A 19,564-nucleotide genomic window follows, 5' to 3' on the forward strand; every position below is an offset into this window, starting at 1 on the left:
CAAACCACAATGTGTTAATTTGTTAAGCACAAAATTATTGTATGTGACAAGTACTAGTAACAAATTTGTCCCCACTGGATTTTAAAATTAGTTTAATTAAGTTGATTATTCTAATAATAACTTGTCTAAATAGTAATTCTAGATTTTGTTTAATTTTCTTTCCTAAATAACTAAATTTCCAATTGGATTTTCAAGTCTTTCGTTGTCTCTTTCAGCATTTAGTTTAATTTGACTCATAATAACTGCCTTTAATGTTGCATATAAATGCAATGTACCTTTAGTTTTTTCATAGCACAACAAACCAAAAAAAAAAAAAAAAAAAAAAAAAAATGGAGAAAACATTAACGTTTCTTTCTCCTGTTTTTGTTCTTCTTCTTTCACTCCAATTCCTGAATCTTTCCCTCGCATGGGGTGCTTCGGATTCAGTCTACGAAACGTTTCTGCAATGCTTAAATAACCAAAAAAACTCCACAGACGAACTCTCCAAGATAGTCTACGCCCAAACCAACCCGTCCTACACTTCAGTTTTACAGGCGTATATTCGAAACGCTCGTTTCAATGACTCCGAAACGTCGAAGCCTTTAATCATCATAACTCCATTACAGGAATCCCATGTTCAAGCTGCCGTGATTTGCTCCAAACAAGTTGGTTATCAGATTAAAATCCGCAGCGGCGGCCATGACTATGAGGGCATATCGTATATTTCTGAAAACCCATTTTTTATTCTCGACATGTTTAATTTACGATCAGTAAATGTTGACATGAAGGACGAGTCTGCATGGATTGAAGCGGGCGCTACTTTGGGTGAAGTTTATTTCAGGATTTGGGAGAAAAGTAAAGTGCATGGCTTTCCCGCCGGCGTTTGTCCCACTGTTGGTGTTGGTGGGCATTTGAGCGGCGGAGGTTACGGCAACATGCTGCGGAAGTTTGGTTTGTCAACTGATAATGTTGTTGATGCAAAGATTGTTGACGTCAAGGGGAGAATTCTTGATCGTAAAGCGATGGGGGAGGATCTTTTTTGGGCCCTTCGAGGAGGCGGGGGAGCAAGTTTTGGCGTTGTGTTATCGTATAAGATCAAGTTGGTTCCGGTTCCTGAGACGGTTACCGTTTTCAGGGTTGAGAGACTTCTGGAAGAGAATGCGACGGAAGTGGTGTATAAATGGCAGCTTGTGGCGCCAACGACAAATAGGAATCTGTTCATGAGAATGCTTCTGCAGCCGATAACGAGGAACAAGACGTTAACTGTAAGAGCATCGATTGTGGCATTGTATTTAGGCGGGGCGGACAGTCTTGTGGCTCTCTTGGGAAAGGATTTTCCTGAACTGCGGCTGAAGAAAGAAAATTGTATGGAGATGAGTTGGATTGATTCGGTTCTTTGGTGGGGTAATTTCGATAATGGATCTAAACCTGATGCGTTGCTTGATAGAAATCTCAACCAGGCGGATTTCTTGAAGAGGAAATCGGATTATGTTCAGAAACGAATTCCGCAATTTTCCCTCAATTTGCTGTGGAAAACTATTATGGAATTGGGAAAAACTGGATTGGTTTTCAATCCTTATGGAGGAAGAATGGATGTAATTCCGGCGTCGGGGACAGCGATGCCACACAGAGCTGGGAACTTGTTCAAAATTCAGTACTCGGTGAATTGGGATGAACCTAATGTTGAGCTTGAAAAGAACTACACATCTCGGGCGAGAAGTCTTTACAGTTTCATGACTCCATTTGTGTCAACAGATCCGAGGAGTGCTTATTTGAACTATAGAGATCTTGATATTGGGATCAACCATCATGGTAAAGAGAGTTACAATGAAGGTGAAGTCTACGGGAGGAAGTATTTTAATGGAAATTATGAGAGATTGGTGAAGTTGAAGACAATGTTTGATCCTGAAAATTTCTTCAGAAATGAGCAAAGCATCCCTCCTAGATCTACCAAGTAAGGAATAGAAAAGTCACTTCACTATGGTCAAACTTCTCTATAGTGATACTCTCTATATAGAAATAACCTCTATGTAGTCATAAAAAACTTTAATTCTACTATGAGATAGTTATAAAGAAGAATAAACTCCACATTGTAATAAGTTAAAAGAAATTTAATTCCCGTCTTAAGAAAATTGCCTCCACATAGTAATAATTATCTATATATTGTGAAAAAATATATGTTGTGTTATATTAAAGATTTAAGATGAATTAAAATATTTATCTAAAGTTCTTTAGGAAAATGATTTATGAATTAGAGTTACGTAATAACTCGTTAGCATGGACACTTTTTTGTTGAAGTCAAAATATTTTTAGCTTCTCAAACATGTTTAGAGCTTCTTAGCATTAAAATTTTTCTATTTCCGTACTATCATCCTCAGGATTATTTCCTTTCTCTTATTGTCTAATTGTAGCAATGATTTCTTCTTTAGTTAAAAGCATACATGACTTGTTGCTCATTTGGATAATTGAGAAAGACATTAATATCTATTTGACCAGTGTAGTAAAGTTGTCAAATCTGATCACTCAATTATGCAATAACTCTTTGATTCTCCTAATCCACTTCATTTGTAACTTGCCATTCATCAATATCAAGGGTCCTAATTTTATAATGCTTAAAACAATTGGCAATTGTCTATGGTTTCACATCAATTGACCATGTTGTAACTGTATTTATAATTCCATTAAGGACCCTTATCTTTGTTGGTTCCTAGAAAGATATTTTATCCGTTTCAAAAGTAGACAATTGAAGTGCTAAATTGAAATCCTAATACTACTAAAACATGAATTAAAATCCTAATAATGTATTACTAAAACATGAACTATAAAATAAGAAATCAAAACAATAATTTTTGTAACTACACCTCTATTAAATTATAATCTCCTCATAGTAATAAAATTAGTTGGTTACCATTATGACTATAGAGAGGTTTTACTGTATATAGATTTTATCTAAGTTATAAAATAATTGTGTGGTTATTCCATATTCATTGCATTTATTTACCATAGGTAGAAGACTTTGTCTCCCTGAAGCAATTTGCTTCTCGATATGATATGTAAGTTGATTATTGATTCATACATGGTAATCAAATATTTTTTACACATCAATAAATTATTTATATATTATGTTGAAATTGTTAAAACATAAAACATGAAGAGTGTTGTGTGTGATTTTTCCGTCAAGATTGGATAATCGCGAGGTTATAGCTCATCGCGAAACCTGCCCGACTCAAGTGAGTGTCTGACCCAGCATAAGCTCGTCGAGTTGTAACTCGACCTAGCACAAGTTATTCGCGACCAATCCTCACAGATGTTCAACCAACACACAGATAACTTCAGATCCCGAGTATCTCAGAAAGGATCAAATCAACAGCAATCTTTGCGCAATCACAACACTCAATCGCGAGAATATCGAAGTTGCATTTCAAACTTATTTGTAATCTCTTTATTTTCGCTCTTTCCTTCGTACAAAATCTGTATATAAACCCCCTCCAACAAGAAGAAAGGGGTTAGCAAATTGTTCTAAGACTATCATTGTAAACTCTCACAACAAATATAAAAACAGTGGATGTAGGCTCAAGAGTTCAACTCGCCAAACCACTTTAAAAACTTTCTTGCCATTTACTTTACAGCATTTTAGTGTTTATTCTTAATTTGCTGGTTATCCATAGTCACGCACACATCGGTTTCGATCCCATCAAGGTCAATCGGATCACTCTAGTTGGTGTATTTTTACAACAACATTTTGGCGCTAGATGATAAGACCTTGAAAATACGTTGTAATTAGTGGTTTATGAGAATTATTTATGGGAATTTAGGTTTAATTTATTCAGTCTAACTTAATTATTTCATAAATGTCTTTTACGGGATCAAGGGTATGTTTTGAGTGTTTTCAGGTTATAAGTTCTTAAAGATGACATTTAGATTAAGATTATATTGATGATGGAATGTGGGACAACAAGAATCAAACAGTTCATGATTCGGAGCTGAAACGAAGAAGTTATGGCGATTTGAAGTTGAAGTGAAAATCCTGGAAAACGCTTTAGTTTTGAACACACGTCAGTAATTCAACAATAATTTGAGCTGTAGATTTTGGATCAAGATTATTCTTAGTCCGTTGGAAAGCTGATTCAAAGGGCTACAATTCATATACCACTTGGCCAGATTCGAACGTTATCGTGCTAAAAAATCACCATCTTTTTAAGATTGCAAGTTCTAGGGCAGAATCAACTATGCCTAGGCATTGTGCCTGTAACGCCCACATGGAGGTACGTAATTTAATTTATGCTCTTATACCTTTAGTTGATTTTTGCTAAAGTTATTTTGAGAAAATGTGAAGAAAATGCCTTAAACTTGCATTAAGGGTAAAATGGTCTTTTCACTCAAAATTAGTTGAAATTGTTGGGAGTGAAAAGAGATAGAATTTCATGGAGAATGCAGTAAAAAAAAGGGCATTATGGTAATTGACTAAGGGACATAGATGGAATTTTAAAGAAAGTGCAAGGGCAAAATGGAAAACTAATATATAATTTTTATGTTATATCAAATTGAAGAGTGAAACCCTAGCCACTCTTACCCATTTGCACGCCACTTTCACCTCCATATTCTCTCAAATTCTTCAATTCTTCTTCAAAGGAAATTCAAAGGTTTTGGGTGTTTTTGAGTGGATTTTCAATCTTAAGCTTCTATAGGTAAGATCCTTGCACTAAGAAGTGAATTTTAGTTTTTAAAGTGTTGATTTTGATGGTTTATGCTCATAGGATTTAAGAGGAAGAGAGTTTGATCAAAGGAGATTCTTAAAGAGTTGAATTTGCTTATATCAAAGGTAAGTAAATCCTACCCTAAGTATGATTTAAGTTATGTTGTGTAGAGAACTTTCTTTATGCATATATATGTGTTATATGTAGAATTGTTGATGGATTTGGTGTTGAATAATGATTAGAACCTATCCATGAGAAGTTGTGTTGGTGTAGCTGTTATTTGATGAATGTTTGGATGAGATTTGGAAGAATTGAAGTGAAAATTTTGAAGTGTGTATTTTGGGCAGATTTGGTGTCAATTATGGAGGAGTTTATTTCAAATTTTTGGTGGCTTAAAATAGAGATAGAAGTGTAGCCAAATTAGTGTTGATTTGTGCGCATGAATTGTTTGATGAAATGCCAAGGAGAAGTGCATGTATGAGTATGATTATGTGTTACCTTGGGATGTGTTTGTAGATGGTAGAGAATGACATGTTTGCGTTCCATAATGCATAATTGCATTTAAATATGTGAATTTAGAAAGAATTCTAAGCATGAAACCATCTACATGCATACATATTCATAAGAGCATGAAAATGCCCTAAAATATGTTAAAGAGAAAATAGAAAGAAATGAGAATATTAAAGATATTCAAATCTGAATTTTTCTTAAAGAAATGTAAAAAAAGATAAAAAGAAGAGAAGGTTGTTGCGATGGGGAGCTGTGAGTGACATAGTCCCACATGCATGCCGCCTTTAGTGAACGGCCTTGGAATTCAAAAAGAAGAAATGTACAGTTCGTTAGAAGTGTGTGTGGATAAGGACTATACCCAGAATTAGAGAATTCACTCACACGGCCAAGGCTCCAAATCTATGCCTCAACCGAGTCCAATCGGCAAGAATAGAAAAGAATGAAAGAATAGAAAGAAAAGGAAGAAAGAATAGAAAAGAAAGAAAAAAATAGAAAGAAAGAAAAGAAAGAAAGACTAGAAAAGAAATAAAGAAATAAAGAAAAAGAAACAGAAAACAAAATAAGAAAAATAGAAAAATAGAAAAGAAAATGCATAATTTGTGCATTTGTGCATTTGCATCATGAATATGCATAATACCATGCTCATTATCATGGGTAGTGAAAAATTTAGAAAATAGAGAGCAAAATAGAGAAAGAATAGAGAAAGAACAGAGAGAAGAACAGGGAAAGAATAAAGAATAATCGGGAAATGTGATGTAAGGAAAGAAAATTCGGCATTTTAAGCAACGGAGAGAGAAAAGGGTAGCATAGTGGGTTTACTTACTGAGCCATTAGTGCTCACTCCATTGTTTTTAATGTTTTGCAGGTAATAGGTGAGTTGGGTCGCTCGGAACGTCACCTAGTGGAAGGGTTGGACTACACTGTCAAGTTGCTATTTTTGAGAATATTTTGAAAATATTTGTATATAAAGAAAAATTAAATATGGGCCCATACTTTATTACTCGTATATATATGTGTATTTTCTTATATATATTTTTAATGAGTTTTAGTGATTATTTTATAAGTATACTAACTAGAAAGAAAGCGTTACAGTGCTGTGACACAACTACGATTCTGGAATTTTAACATTAAATTTATGACGTGTATTTCCTGTTTTAAGAGTTCTAAAGTGATTAGGATAGTGGGATCATAACTTTAAAACCCTAGGAGTATAAATATAAGTCTTTAGCTGATTTTTGGGGGAGATTAGAAATGAGAGAAGTTTAGCCGCTCTTTGGAGATTGCAAATTCCTACAATTTTGGGTCACCAATTAGAGAAGTTTTTCTATTCTTTCTTATACTTATGTTTATGAATATAATGGTTGCTTTTATTATTGAAAGTATGAACTAATTTTATTTTCTAGGGCTAAGATGTAGCCCAATTTTATGAATATGCATTGAATTATTTGTTGCTAATTTTTATTAAGTTTTGTTCGAAGTTTTATTATTGCACTTAGAGTGTATTTGGTTCAAGGAATGTTGTATTAATGGAAAGATAGATTATCAAGGAATCTTTAGAGAAATGTGTTTGGTTGGTTGGAATAAATTGGTGGGTATGTTACAATAATATGTTTGGTTGGGAGAATAAATGAGTGGGTATGTTATGTAGATTACTAAATTGCCCTCTTTTTTAAATAATAATATAACATTATTTTTATTATTATTTTATTCTATTATTTTTTAGATTATTTCTTTTAACCCCATATATCTGAAATTTTGCTAGAACACCTCAGCTATATAAAACTTTAATTTATGGTAAAATCACCCCCACCCACCCCATGCCACCACCGGCAGCCAGCCACCATTGCCGGCAGCTGTCGTAATGGCACACAACCAGCTGGATCTGGCCGGTCATGTGCCAGTAAGGCCTAATCCGGGCCAAAAATAGCTAGATCTAGCTGTGAAGAATAAGACCATTTCACGGCCAAACATGTGGCTGTGAAACGGCCACAGATCTGGCCGTGAGAAGGCTAGATCTTTGGTTGTGAAATGGCCCGATCTGGTCGTTTCCAGCCATGGAGTTGTGATCCATGGCTGGAAACGTCTTTACCAGCACACGACTAGCAAGATCTCACCGGTCTTGCTCCGATATGATGACTTTCATCGACGGCCAGTGGTGGTGGCTAGCGGCCAATGGTGGTTTTGGGTGGTTGGGGGTATTTTGTTAACTTTTAAACTTTTTTGTGGCTGGGGTGTTTTAGCTATATTTTCAAATGTAGGGGGTTTGGGTAATTGTTATTTGGTAGACATATGAGGGCAAATGTGTCCAAAATGATAAAAGATTAAAGGCAAAATATGGCCAAAATTAAGATTACCTCGGTAATCTTATATTAACACCCATTGGGAAGGTAATCTGATTACCCCCAATATTACTAATAGTAAACACTATTTGTAATAAAAGACTACGTAATATTTTATTACTTGACAACCAAACAAGGGAATCTTGAAAATTAAACAAAGATTACAAGATTAATCTTATATCACCCCGAACCAAATGCAATCTTAAAGCTTTCAATTCTTAAGGGCCCAAGAGTTGAATGATTTTATGGGTTAGGTTGAGATTGAGAGATGAAACCTAATTAGTCTAAGATAATAAAACCATAGATTGAGCGAATGCTAGAGATAGGTTACCGCGATCTGTGAGGCTTTGGTAAATTCTATAGAACTTAATGATCTCCAATTGCTTAAATCTGATTAGAGATAATCCGGGTTAGTAATTAAGAGTTAATTTGTCAATTGTTCAAGAGAAAGTTAGCGAAATATTAGGGAGTTTTGCCTTTAGAATAAGCTTAATTGAGTTAACGATAATTGTCAATGCATAGGATTAAATTGGTGTGAAATCTATGCCCTAGGTTTAGTCATATTGAGTTCCTACCAAAGTATTGATAAAATTTTGTTTTTGTTTTGTTTCTAGTTTGTTTTCTTTTTCATTGAATCATTTGGAAAATCTAATTAATCAAATAGCAATAAGATAGGTTAGTGTGGTACTTGGTAATAGTAATTCTCTTGGGATTCGACACTCGTTACTCGAGTTTTATTACTTACACGATTCCGTACACTTGCGGATTTTACAACACTAGAAGGAGGGCCTCCACCAAGATCTTATAATTTTCGGCAAACAACCTTAGTGATTCAATCACTCAAGGCCCAAAATGGTATGTATAAGATCGAAAACCACCATCAGAAACCGCGACAATGTGGAGACCACCCATAAGGAGGTACTTCAAGACGTCATCGAACGCTGAATGCCGACCGCCAATGCCGCCGGTGCGGCAGGCCACAAACCAATTGGGGGTAACGACGTTAAATCCCAAGAATGGTCAATTGGTGGAGATGATTAGAATGATGGCCGCACAAGTTATGCAACAAAATATGGTTGAGCTGAGAAATCAGCACCCAACCCCCCAAGATCTTGACCGACCACACTCCACAGAAGTCACTCAGACAGGGTGGCCCTCAGCCAGCGACCAATTTGGTTCTTCAGCATCAAGGCACGATCGATGATTCTGGCACAGTTAAGAATATTTAGTACAAGAACGAGAGTCCCACAAGCAAACTAACCCCAAGAGGCGATCGGGCAAACAACCCATGGGAGAAGACGAGGATAATGGTCGCCAGAAGGATACCCGACCTTCTCAACGGTATCCCCAACGTCAGCGTGCCTATTTTAAACCCCCCCCCCCCCCCCCCCCCCCCCCCCCTCTTCCCCAAGACAGGCTTGGTCCTCGTAAGCCCACAAGATGAGTCATGCGTGCCAATCTGGCAATTACTGACATTCCAGTTATAACCAATGTCACGAGCAATGCACTGACGAGCATGATAGCACCTACCAGCATAGCCATCATGACTCGACCTCACGCATCAATGTGTGCAATGAAGGGGGCTCACAAGCAACAATTTGCGAACTCACCTACTCGAGGTAAGGCTGAATAGAGCCAACCAAGGCAACCCTCACAATGAAAACTTGGATCGAGTGCAGAAAATGCTCGACGATCTAAGAGCTCACCAAAACAATGCGGTGGAAGAAATAGTTAGCTCTCCCTTCATAGAGGAAGTTTGCCAGGCCCTGCTTCCCCAGGGATTCAGGGTGCCAAAAAGCAAGTTCAATGGGAAAGGAGATCCCAGAGACCACCTCGACATTTTCAATGACTTGATGGAGCTGCATTAGGTTTGTGACTTGGCAAAGTGCCGTTGCTTTGCGGTCACATTCGTAGGGGATGCCAAGAGGTGGTACAAAAGGCTTAAGGCAAACTTCATTAGTTCTTAGCAACAATTCTCCTCACTATACTTACAACAATTTCACGCGAGGAGACAGTTCGCAATGCCGCTCAGCTACTTGAGCAATATTCGTCAGGAGAAAGACGAAACACTAACCTCGTACCTTACGAGGTTCCAAAATGAGCAAGCAAAGGTCACGGATGCACCTGAAGAATAAATCTGGACTTTGCTAATCGCAGGCATCAGGCCGCAAACGGAGCTATGGAAAAAGTTCAAAAACAAAGATCATGTGAGCCTGACAAAGTTTTATTAGATGGCTATAAAGCATCAGCGAGTAGAAAGCTCGCTAGCCACCTTAGCCAAAAGCTCACTGCGAAGAGCCTCAGACAGGCGACAAGATCACTCATCAAATAAGCGAAGGGGCCAAGATCGCAATGACAGGGACCAAAACAGGTCCCAAAAGAGACAAAGAACAGACAATCGGGGGGACAGGCAACCTTTCCCGTTATATGCAGAATACACTCTCCTCACGCAAGACATAGCTTATATATATAAGGTCTCTCGTGAGGCTAAAAGATTGCACGCTCTAGAAAGAATAAAGGGGGCTCTAAGTAGAAGAGATTGACATAAATATTACTGATACCACCGGGACATAAGGCACAACACCAATGAGTGTTAGGCTTTAAAGGATGCCATCGAGGATCTAATACGAAAATGCCACCTAAAAGAATTTGTTAAAGAGGCACCAGCTCATGAAAATACTGGCAAGCAGAATAACCAGATCCAGCAAGCCTCAGCCAATGCTAACAATGATGTCCTGGTAGACATGATTTATGGGGAACCCAACATCACAGGGAGCTTAAGGCGCTCTTGCGAGCAATATGCTTGAGAGGCCAGAATAGACTTGGTCTCCCAAGTAATGAGTTGTGTACAAAAGACGCCAAAGCGGCCCAGGCAAGAGAGCGAAGTGATAAGATTCACAATGGAAGAGTATGAAGAGTCTCCTCGCCATAATCATGATACGATAATGATCGCAGTCAGGATCGGCAATGCCAGAGTACTAAAGGTGATGGTCGATAACGGAAATGCAGCGAACATCATTTTCTTGGGAACTTTTCTGAGAAATAAGTTTCAAAGAGAGAGGCTTGAGGGCGTGCCCATTGCCGCTCTATGGATTCACCGAGGATAGCCTGACCCCTAAGGGAACGATCGACCTGCCCGTGACTCTGGGGGCAAAACCCAAAATTAGGATAGTGAGGACAGAATTCTAAGTGGTGGACTGCTCGACCACATACAATGTCATCCTTGGAAGACCAATCCTGGATGATCTGAGTACAATCATTTTAGTGCGTTGCCAAACAATGAGGTTTCCGACTCCAAGCGCGCGATGATTAGAAGCTGTAGAAAAGAATCTAAAGAATGTTACAATCAGGCCATTAATGCTGTACTAAAATGGTTGCTCCCAAGAACCATGGTCATTGTAGAGTTCGAACCACACCCCAGACCTCTTGAGGATACCATAGATCCTTGCATCCATAAAGAAGAGCTCGCAACAGGGCCAACAGAAGAATTGCGAGAAATATCTATTAGCGAGGAAGACCCAACTTGTGTTTTAAAGATTGGCAGCAGTTTAGGCAATGAATTAGCTGACAGTCTGGTGGGGTTTCTAAAGAATAACCTTGACGTATTCGCGTAGGTACACGCGAATATGGTAGGATTAGCCTTGAGGTAATGTGCCACAAACTGAATATCGACCCAACAGCTCGACCAATTAGGCAGAAGAGAAGATCTATGGATGCAGAGCGCTCAAAGATGAAGTTGACAAACTTTTAAACATCAACTTCATCAAGGAAGTGAAATACCCAGACTGGCTCGCCAACCCAATCTTGGTGAAAAAGTTGAATGGCAAGTGGCGGACTTACGTCGACTTCACAAATTTAAATAAAGCTTGTCCCAAAGACAGCTTTTCTGCTGCCCCAGATGACCAGTTAGTCGATGCGATAGCCGAGAATGCACTACTCAGCTTCATGGATGCATACTCAGGATATAACCAAATCTCGATTTATCAACCCAATGAAAAACACACCTAATTTATTACTGACTGGGGTATTTACTATTACAGGGTTATATCGTTTGGTAAACAAGATGTTCGCCAAACAAATCGGCAAGAAAATAGAGGTGTACATCAACGAGATGCTCGTCAAATCAAAGATCACTGAAAGCGACATTGAGTACTTGGGGGAAATGTTTGACATCCTTAGAAAATGCAAAATGAAACTTAATCCTCTAAAGTGTGCTTTTGGAGTAAACTTGGGAAAGTTTCTGGGATTCATGGTCAATCAGCGAGGTGTCGAAGCCAACCCAGAGAAGATTCAAGCTTTCTTGGACATGGAAAGCCTGACCAGCATAAGGCAAGTTCAAAGCTTGACAAGGCATGTGGTTGCACTTAGCAGGTATGTTTCTTGAGCCACAAACAGATGTTTACCATTCTTTGAGACCCTAAAGAGGAAGTGGGGTTTCGAGTGGACAGAGGCGTGCGAGAAAGCCTTCCGAGAATTGAAGAAGCATTTGAGGCAACCTCCTTTGTTATCAAAGCCCGTCCAGGGTAAGCCGCTGCTACTATACTTATCAGTATCTAAGTCTGCAATCAGTACGGCTTTGGTACGTGAAGAAGGGGGACTGTAGTGGCTAGTATATTATGTAAGTAAGAGGTTGCTCGACATAGAGACAACATACCCCGAGATGGAGAAGCTTGCCTATGCACTTGTCATCGCTGCTTGGAAGCTACGGCCTTATTTTCAGGCACACTCCATACATGTGCTAACAAACTTTCCATTGAGGAAGATAATGTAGAAGCCCGGGATATCGGACAGATTGATCCAATTGACAATGGAAATGAGTCAGCATGACATCAAGTACATCCCAAGAACAACAACAAAAGGTCACGCTTTAGTAGACTTCATTTCAGAATTCTCCTATCAACTATAAGGAGAACTAAGCCAGCCAGGGGCAAGCACCCTAGAGGAAAGCAGACAACAGAAGCCAAAGTTTGATGATCTGTGGCAGTGGACTCTGTATGTAGATGGGTCCTCAAATGAGAAGGAGGCAGGAGTTGGGCTCTTGCTCCAAAGTCTCGAAGGAAACCTGATCGGAGCCGCAGTCAAATTAGGATTCATCACCTCCAACAACAAGGCCGAGTACGAGGCATTGCTCGTAGGGATCTACCTCGCTAAAGAAATGGTGGCAGAGTCCATCAAAATTTATAATAACTAGTTCATCAGATTACCAGAGAATATCAAGCAAAGGAGGAGAGAATGGCATCCTATCTCTGGCAAGTGAAATCCGAGCTTAAGCAGTTTAAATCCTTCACAATTCTTCAGATCCTAAGGGAGAAGAATTCAGTGGCCGACGCTCTAGCTCACCTAAGCTTTGCAATGAGCCAAGAGAAGACTGATTCAATACCTATTAAGTTCCTCCCAAGTCCAAGCATCCTGGCTCCATAAGAATCAGTCTTAGTAACAGGGCAAAGATACATCTAGATGGATGCAATAATTGCCTACCTAAGAGAAAAAATAGTGCCTGAAGGAAGAAATGAAGCTAGAATACTTCGAGCAAAGTCAACTCGATACATGCTCATCAATGAAAAACTATATAAGCATGGATACAATTCAACGCTCTTGCAGTGTGTTGACCATGAAGACGCAGACTATGTTTTGAGAGAAATCCATGAAGGCATCTATGGGAACCATGTAGGGGGCAAATCTCTAGCATACAAAGTGTTTCGTCAAGGCTATTATTAGCCAATAGTTTTTGACAATGTAGCAGACTATGTGCGCAGATGCGACAAATGTTAGAGATTCACAAACGTTTTGCGAGCTCCACCCCAAGAGTTAACAACTTTGACAAGCCCCTGACCATTTGCAATTTGGGGCATCGACCTAATAGACTGTTTGCCTCAAGGACAAAAAGGTGTTAAGTTCGTAGTGGTTGCTATGGACTACTTCACTAAGTAGGCAAAATCTGAGCCTTTAGCCACCAACACGTCGAACAAGCTAAAGGATTTCATCTACAAAAACATCATTTGTAGATTCGGAATCCCCCATACAATAATAACCAACAACAAAAAACAGTTTGATAGTGAAGACTTCAAATCTTTATGTGAACAACTTGGTATCAAGAAGAGTTTTGCCACTGTTTATCGACCTCAAGCTAATGGTAAAGTAGAAGCTGTGAACAAAGTAATCAAACACACCATTAAGAGGAAGCTCGACGCCTTAAAGGGAAGATGAGCTGAGGAATTGCCAGACACTTTATGGTCTTACAGAACGACATCCAGAAGCTCGACAAGAGAAACTCCGTTCTCTCTATCATACGGGTTGAAACAACGGCCCCAGTTGAAGTGGGGATTAGTTCGTTTCAGAGAGAAGTTTTTAACGAAGAAACAAACGAAGATCTTCTATGCTTAAGGCTAGACCTAATCGAAGAACATTAAGCCAAGTCTCGGCTAAGGCTCGCCTCATACCAGCAGTGAGCCAAATGATACTTTAACTCCAAAGTCAAAAACAGGGACTTTGAAGTGGGTGACCTAGTCCTTAGAAAGGTTGTCCAGGGTACACAAAACTTGAACTTGGGGGCACTTGGGCCCAAATGGGAAAGTCCATTCAGGATCTCTGAAAAGCTCGCACCAGGAACCTTCCCTCTAGAATGCCTCAATGGCAAAGCCATACTACGAGCCTGGAATGTCAAGTATCTACGAAGGTATTACCAATTAGCAGCTTGGGTTCAAATCGTATTTTACTTTCTCTTAAACATTTATTGTAATATCGTTTATGGCCTAAAAAAAATGTATTATTCATAAACTTTTCTTTGTTCGACATTTGTTGTTTATTTATTGTTTAACATTTATCGTCTATTGCTTCAAAAAATCATGACCTACACAGTCACATCCAAAAACTCAGAGTCAAGAGTTTTCGAAAAAGGCAGTTTAACTCGATAAGCCACGCCAAATCCAACTCATTAAGGGTGAAATTTCCTGAATCGACGAAGTTACACTTGGAAAAATTCAAGTAAAGTATGTCAAAGGAAAATCGGCCATAAGCCAGCAACTAAAACTTAAGACAAGCAATCAGTCCAAACTCAGAGTTGTCGCACAAGATTTTCTTATATGCATTCGAAAAGTTCCTCAAAAGCGAGCTATGCATAACTTGGAGCAAATTTAAATTGTTCATGATAAGTCCGATTAAGACGATCAAAGCGACTCTACAGAAATTAAAAATTGCTTGTCAGGTATGTGCAAAAAATATCTTTCATTAATCGAGAAGTTTAGTTACAAATTAAACTAGAAAAAAAAAAAAAAAACAAAACAAAAGAGAAATATCTCTAAACCGGTGGAGGATCATGGGGCTCGTCACCAACAGAGACAAATGTTTCCTCGATAGTAAGAGTCACGGTAGCCTCTTTGGGGGTGGGAGCTAGCACATCTTATAGAGGCTCGATTGGAGGAAGGTCAGTAGCTATAGGCGGAACCGTAGCTAGGAGAACCGGATCTTCAACTTCCTACTTCATACCAGCATCCTCATTGCCCTTTTTGATTTCCTCCTAGCCTTCACTGTCAGGCTTGGAATCATCAGAGTAAACATAGGCCATCCCTTGAGCCTCGATCCTCATCCAGTCGACCTCCCTTTGATAAACCCGCAGAAGGAAGGGGAATTCGATCGACGATGAGCTTCCCATAACTTTTGCATAAGGAAGACCAACATCTCTCAAGCTCTATTAGTGACAACCTCATTCAGCTCCCCGATTTCGAGCCTAAGTTGATCAGTTTCAGCCTCGGCTTTTTGGCGACCTTTTACCTCTTGGGCAAGATCGAGTGAGATCTGCTTGAACTTTGCCTCCCAATTCGAGGACATTTTTTTAGTCGAGGTGAACTCGGAGTTCAGCTTATTGTTGGCACCTCGCTGCTGTGCAAAATTGTTCTTAGCCTTGACCACTTTGACCTCAAACTTTTCCCGAGTGCCCTCACTTACCTTAATTTTGTCAAGGAACTCTCTTTCCTTGACCCTCAAGTTCAACTTGCTTCGAGTCCTTCTCCTTTTCTACTACCTCGGCCCTAGCTAAGACATCCTCCTTAAGCGTCTCTATTTCTTGCCATCCCTTATGAGTGCCCTCCAATGTAAGGTAGCACTCATCATAGAGAAGCTTGCTCACCACGCAAGCGTAAAAAAGGAAAAATGAAAGTCAGCGAAAAGGGAGCAGGAGGTGAACTACTGATGCCTTAGTCACATAGAAGCATACCCAAGCCAACAGCTATGGAGGTGACAAGTTCCCGATGCTTGCATAAGTTCACAAGGTGACGACATCCCTAGCCGTCGCGGCCCCGACGCCAATGTGCTCGGGGAGTTGGTCGATCATTGCATCGGGTGCAACTCGAGCTACCTCATTTGCCACTTTACCTCCGCTAAGGCGAGCTTGATTTGCTTCCCATGGGAATGATAGCTTTGCCCATGGGAACGAGCTTCTTATTAGCCAAGTCCTTAGCCATAGACTTCTTTGGGCCACCAACCTACCCTACGACCCCCTTGCCCGAGCCACCTTGCTGCTCGATGACCTTTTGCTTTCCCGAGCCCCCATGCGGCTCAATCGACTTTTTCTTGCCCACGCAATCATGCTGCTTAGGCGCCTTCTGTTTCCCCAAGCCTCTAGTTGGCTCGGGGATCTTCTTCACCCACCCCTTTTGGGGCTAAGGGGCACCTTTCCCTCCAACCACCTTAGAGGCAGTCGTGGGGCTTCTTGGCACTTGGGTCTTCCCCAACCTCACCCCCACTTCGTTTAAGGGCCAGATACGAGGCACCTGCCCAACCATTCTTGTAGCATCACTTGGCTACTTCTTCGTCAAAGCAATCGGCAACTTGTTGGCTGCCCTGAAAGCTGCCGCCTTTTTCTTCAGGCCCTTTAGTTTCTCAGCCTGCATTTCTACGAAAAGACAAATGGACAAATCAACAGCCTATACCAAAAAAAAAAAAAAAAAAAAAGGGGCACGAGCAAGTAAACACTTAACCTTTTTCAAGAATGGTACTAAAATTGGCGTTGCCTGCGCAAAAGCCATGCGCCCTTAGTCAAGGAAGCGAGATAATCTTGTTGTCATTGCGCTCCTTATCAGAGAGATTGCTGAAGTGCTGAAGCCTTTGTAAGCTTGCCGTAGAGAGAAAGTTCTGCTCGACGTTAACTGCAAAACAAAGAAGTTTGGTTAGTTCAACCGTCAAGCATGAAAACACTTTTCGCACACACTGGGGGTCAAAGTCTTACTACCTTCTGAGGCAAAAACACTGGTCTCCCCGACCTCATAAAAGAAAAACTAAGAGTCCCAATGTTGGACCTTCTTTGGAACGTTGACTAGACCGTAAAAATGTACCTTCCTTGCCTTAGAGAGGTACTACGTTTGGTCTTGACCATTCTTTAATCTATATAGATAGACAAGCTCCTCGACAAATGGCTCACCCAACTCGGCTATTTGGTAAGCTATGTACAAACCTATGATTATGATGTGTGAGTTCGCAGACAGTTGGAGAGGGATGATGTCGAATTGTCTCAAAACGTTGTCGATAAAATGGTGAGTAGGGATAGAAAGCCCACACCTCAAAAGGGACTTAGAGACTGATACACAACGCACAAGAGGGTTTTTCTGGGAGAAGCCACCCGAAACCCTCAAATTGAGTTAAGACGCATAGGTCTCATTTATGCGCCTAAGATCCTCGGCATCGATCAAAGATTGTGGTTCCTTGCACAGCCTATGAGTCGGAGACTTCTTCAGTTGAGTGACCTCTGCAGAGGCATGATCAGAAGAGCCCGCCGTATTAAGGCTCGAACTCTGTGCAACAATATCCTCAGAAACCTTAGGGATTATGCCCCCAAGGACTACCGAGCCCGTAGGGGAGTCGAACATGCGATCAATGGTGTGGCTGCTTGACGAGAACATGACTATAGCTCACCTCTTGGTTCCTAAAACAAAAGCGAACATGTGTCAGAGCTCAAAACTCGACGACCTATCTATACTTTGCTTTTAGTTCAGGCACCCAAGATAGCTCGTGTTGGATGATAGACATATGCGACTTACTAGGGTTCTGGAGGCCGCCACCATAAACCCTCCTTACACCTAAGACCGTCGAAGACACACTTAAGAACCCTAACAATGCCCTAAAAGACTCTATGTGGCCACAACAATGGCCACCCACAACCGCGAAAGTCAAAAAAATAAGTAAATGAGGGAAAAGAAACCTTACCAGAATAAGAGAATGAGATGAGCAAGCCGGAAAAGCACTATGAAAAGAAGGAGTTGTGATGGAACAAGCAAAAAAACCCTAAGAGTTTTTGCAAACTACGGAGGCCTTCTGACGAGTTCACTCGGTTTTATAGTGGCTTGCATAAGAGGCGAAAGGGCGGGGTTCAATTGTAACCGTTGATCTACAGTGAATCTCGACCCTTGGAGTGGCCACGTGTCAATCATCCACAATGGGCAATCAATTGTCAGACTACCACAATCATAATCATCGTCGCACGTCGCCTCAACTTTGCGCGTGGACAACTGTAGTCGCGCATGCACGATGAAAAGTAATTGCCAAAGGTTGCTGCATTTAATGCGACATGACCGCGTGGAATTTACATAAGTACCATTTTTTTTCAAATTCCGAGTTTGTTGAGAATATTACAATAGAGAAAAGCCAAATGTTGAGTAGGTCAATTGGGGGTGAGTTCGATTCATGAAGCTCAACCAAATCTATATCCAGTGCACAACCGACGAAGTCCAAGCTTAATGTCAAATCGAGCAATAGTCTTCAAAGCTTGAAACGAGCACTAAACACTAGGGACAGATTGTAATGCCCACATTAAGGTACGTAACTTATTTTATGCTTGTTTGCCCTTAGTTAAGCTTATATGCTCTTAGTGTTGCTTGGTTGCCCTTAGTTTTGCTAGTTTTAAGGTGGAAGATTGGCGAATTTAGGAATTGCAGGTTTCGTCGCGGCCAAGAAGAAAGTTCACTACGGCGACGTATGCTCTGGAATTTTTTGCCGGGGCAAAGAGCTGGCTGGAATTCTTGAGAAAATTCTAGAGAAATTTCCTTAAGGTAAAAAATGACCATTTTACCCCTAATTAGTTGAAAATGTGGGGAGTGAAAAGTAAGGAAATTTTATGGAGAATGCAATGGTGATGAAGGCATTTTTGTAATTGACTAAAGGACAAAGATGGAATTTCCAAGAAAGAGTAAGCGCAAAATGGGAAAGTATGAATATTAATATGAGATATTAAGGGTTCAAGCACACAAACCCTACCATTCTCTACACCCCACACGCCACTTTCATTCTCAATTCTCTCAATCTCTTCATCAAATTTCCAAGGAAAATTAGAGGGCTTTTGGTTGGATTTTGGTAGAGATTTAATCCTAAGCATCCAAAGGTAAGAATTCTTGCAATAGATATGAGATTAATTTTTAAAAGTGTTGAATTCTTATAGTTTTTATGCTTAGGGTTTTAGAGAAAGAACAAGTCTACCAAAGAAAGAGAGATTCTAGTGAAAGTACTCAAGTTCAAAGTAAGTAAGTCCAACCCTAATCCTTGATTGAGCAATAAAAGTATAGAGATTTTCTTATATGAATTTATATGCTTGGGATTTGTTGATGGAACTATTGTTGAGTTTGTTGATGATCCGTGATTGGATTTACACCATTAGAAGGGATGGTTATGTTGATAGACATTGGTGGAAGTTGGGTTGAATTTAGACAAAGTTTGAGTATAATTTATGGAGTGTATTTCCTGGCCAGGTTTAATATTGCTTTAAGGGAGTTTTACTCCAAATATTAGTGGTTTGAGAAAGAAATAGAAGTATAGCTAAATTAGAATTTTGAGTATGCATGCATAATGTTTGATGAAATGTCCAAGAGAAGTGTATGCATGAGTGTATTTATTTGTGATCTTAACATGAGCTTGTAAATGATAGAGAAAGACTTATTTTTATGCTACATGGCATTCTTGCATTAGATATTTACATTTAGAAAGAATAATGAGCATGAATCATCTACATGCAATCATATGCATATGTATGAGAACTTAAAGAATAAAGAGAAAGAA

General features: G+C 39.8%; 1 protein-coding gene across 1 annotated transcript; it reads left to right on the forward strand.

The window, feature by feature from the left end:
• Window positions 1–329: 329 nt before the first annotated feature.
• Window positions 330–1,937, forward strand: LOC116132398 (berberine bridge enzyme-like 21). The gene has a single exon (XM_031418048.1). The coding sequence runs from the start codon at window positions 330–332 to the stop codon at window positions 1,935–1,937; it is 1,608 nt and encodes a 535-aa protein (XP_031273908.1).
• Window positions 1,938–19,564: the final 17,627 nt, after the last annotated feature.

This window comes from Pistacia vera, unplaced genomic scaffold (genome assembly GCF_008641045.1).
Source record: "Pistacia vera cultivar Batoury unplaced genomic scaffold, PisVer_v2 Contig250, whole genome shotgun sequence".
Lineage (NCBI taxonomy): Eukaryota > Viridiplantae > Streptophyta > Magnoliopsida > Sapindales > Anacardiaceae > Pistacia > Pistacia vera.

Bases quoted from the DNA above. Each gene is read 5' to 3' on its own strand.
- LOC116132398 (XM_031418048.1), top strand. From the start codon at position 330: ATGGAGAAAACATTAACGTTTCTTTCTCCTGTTTTTGTTCTTCTTCTT.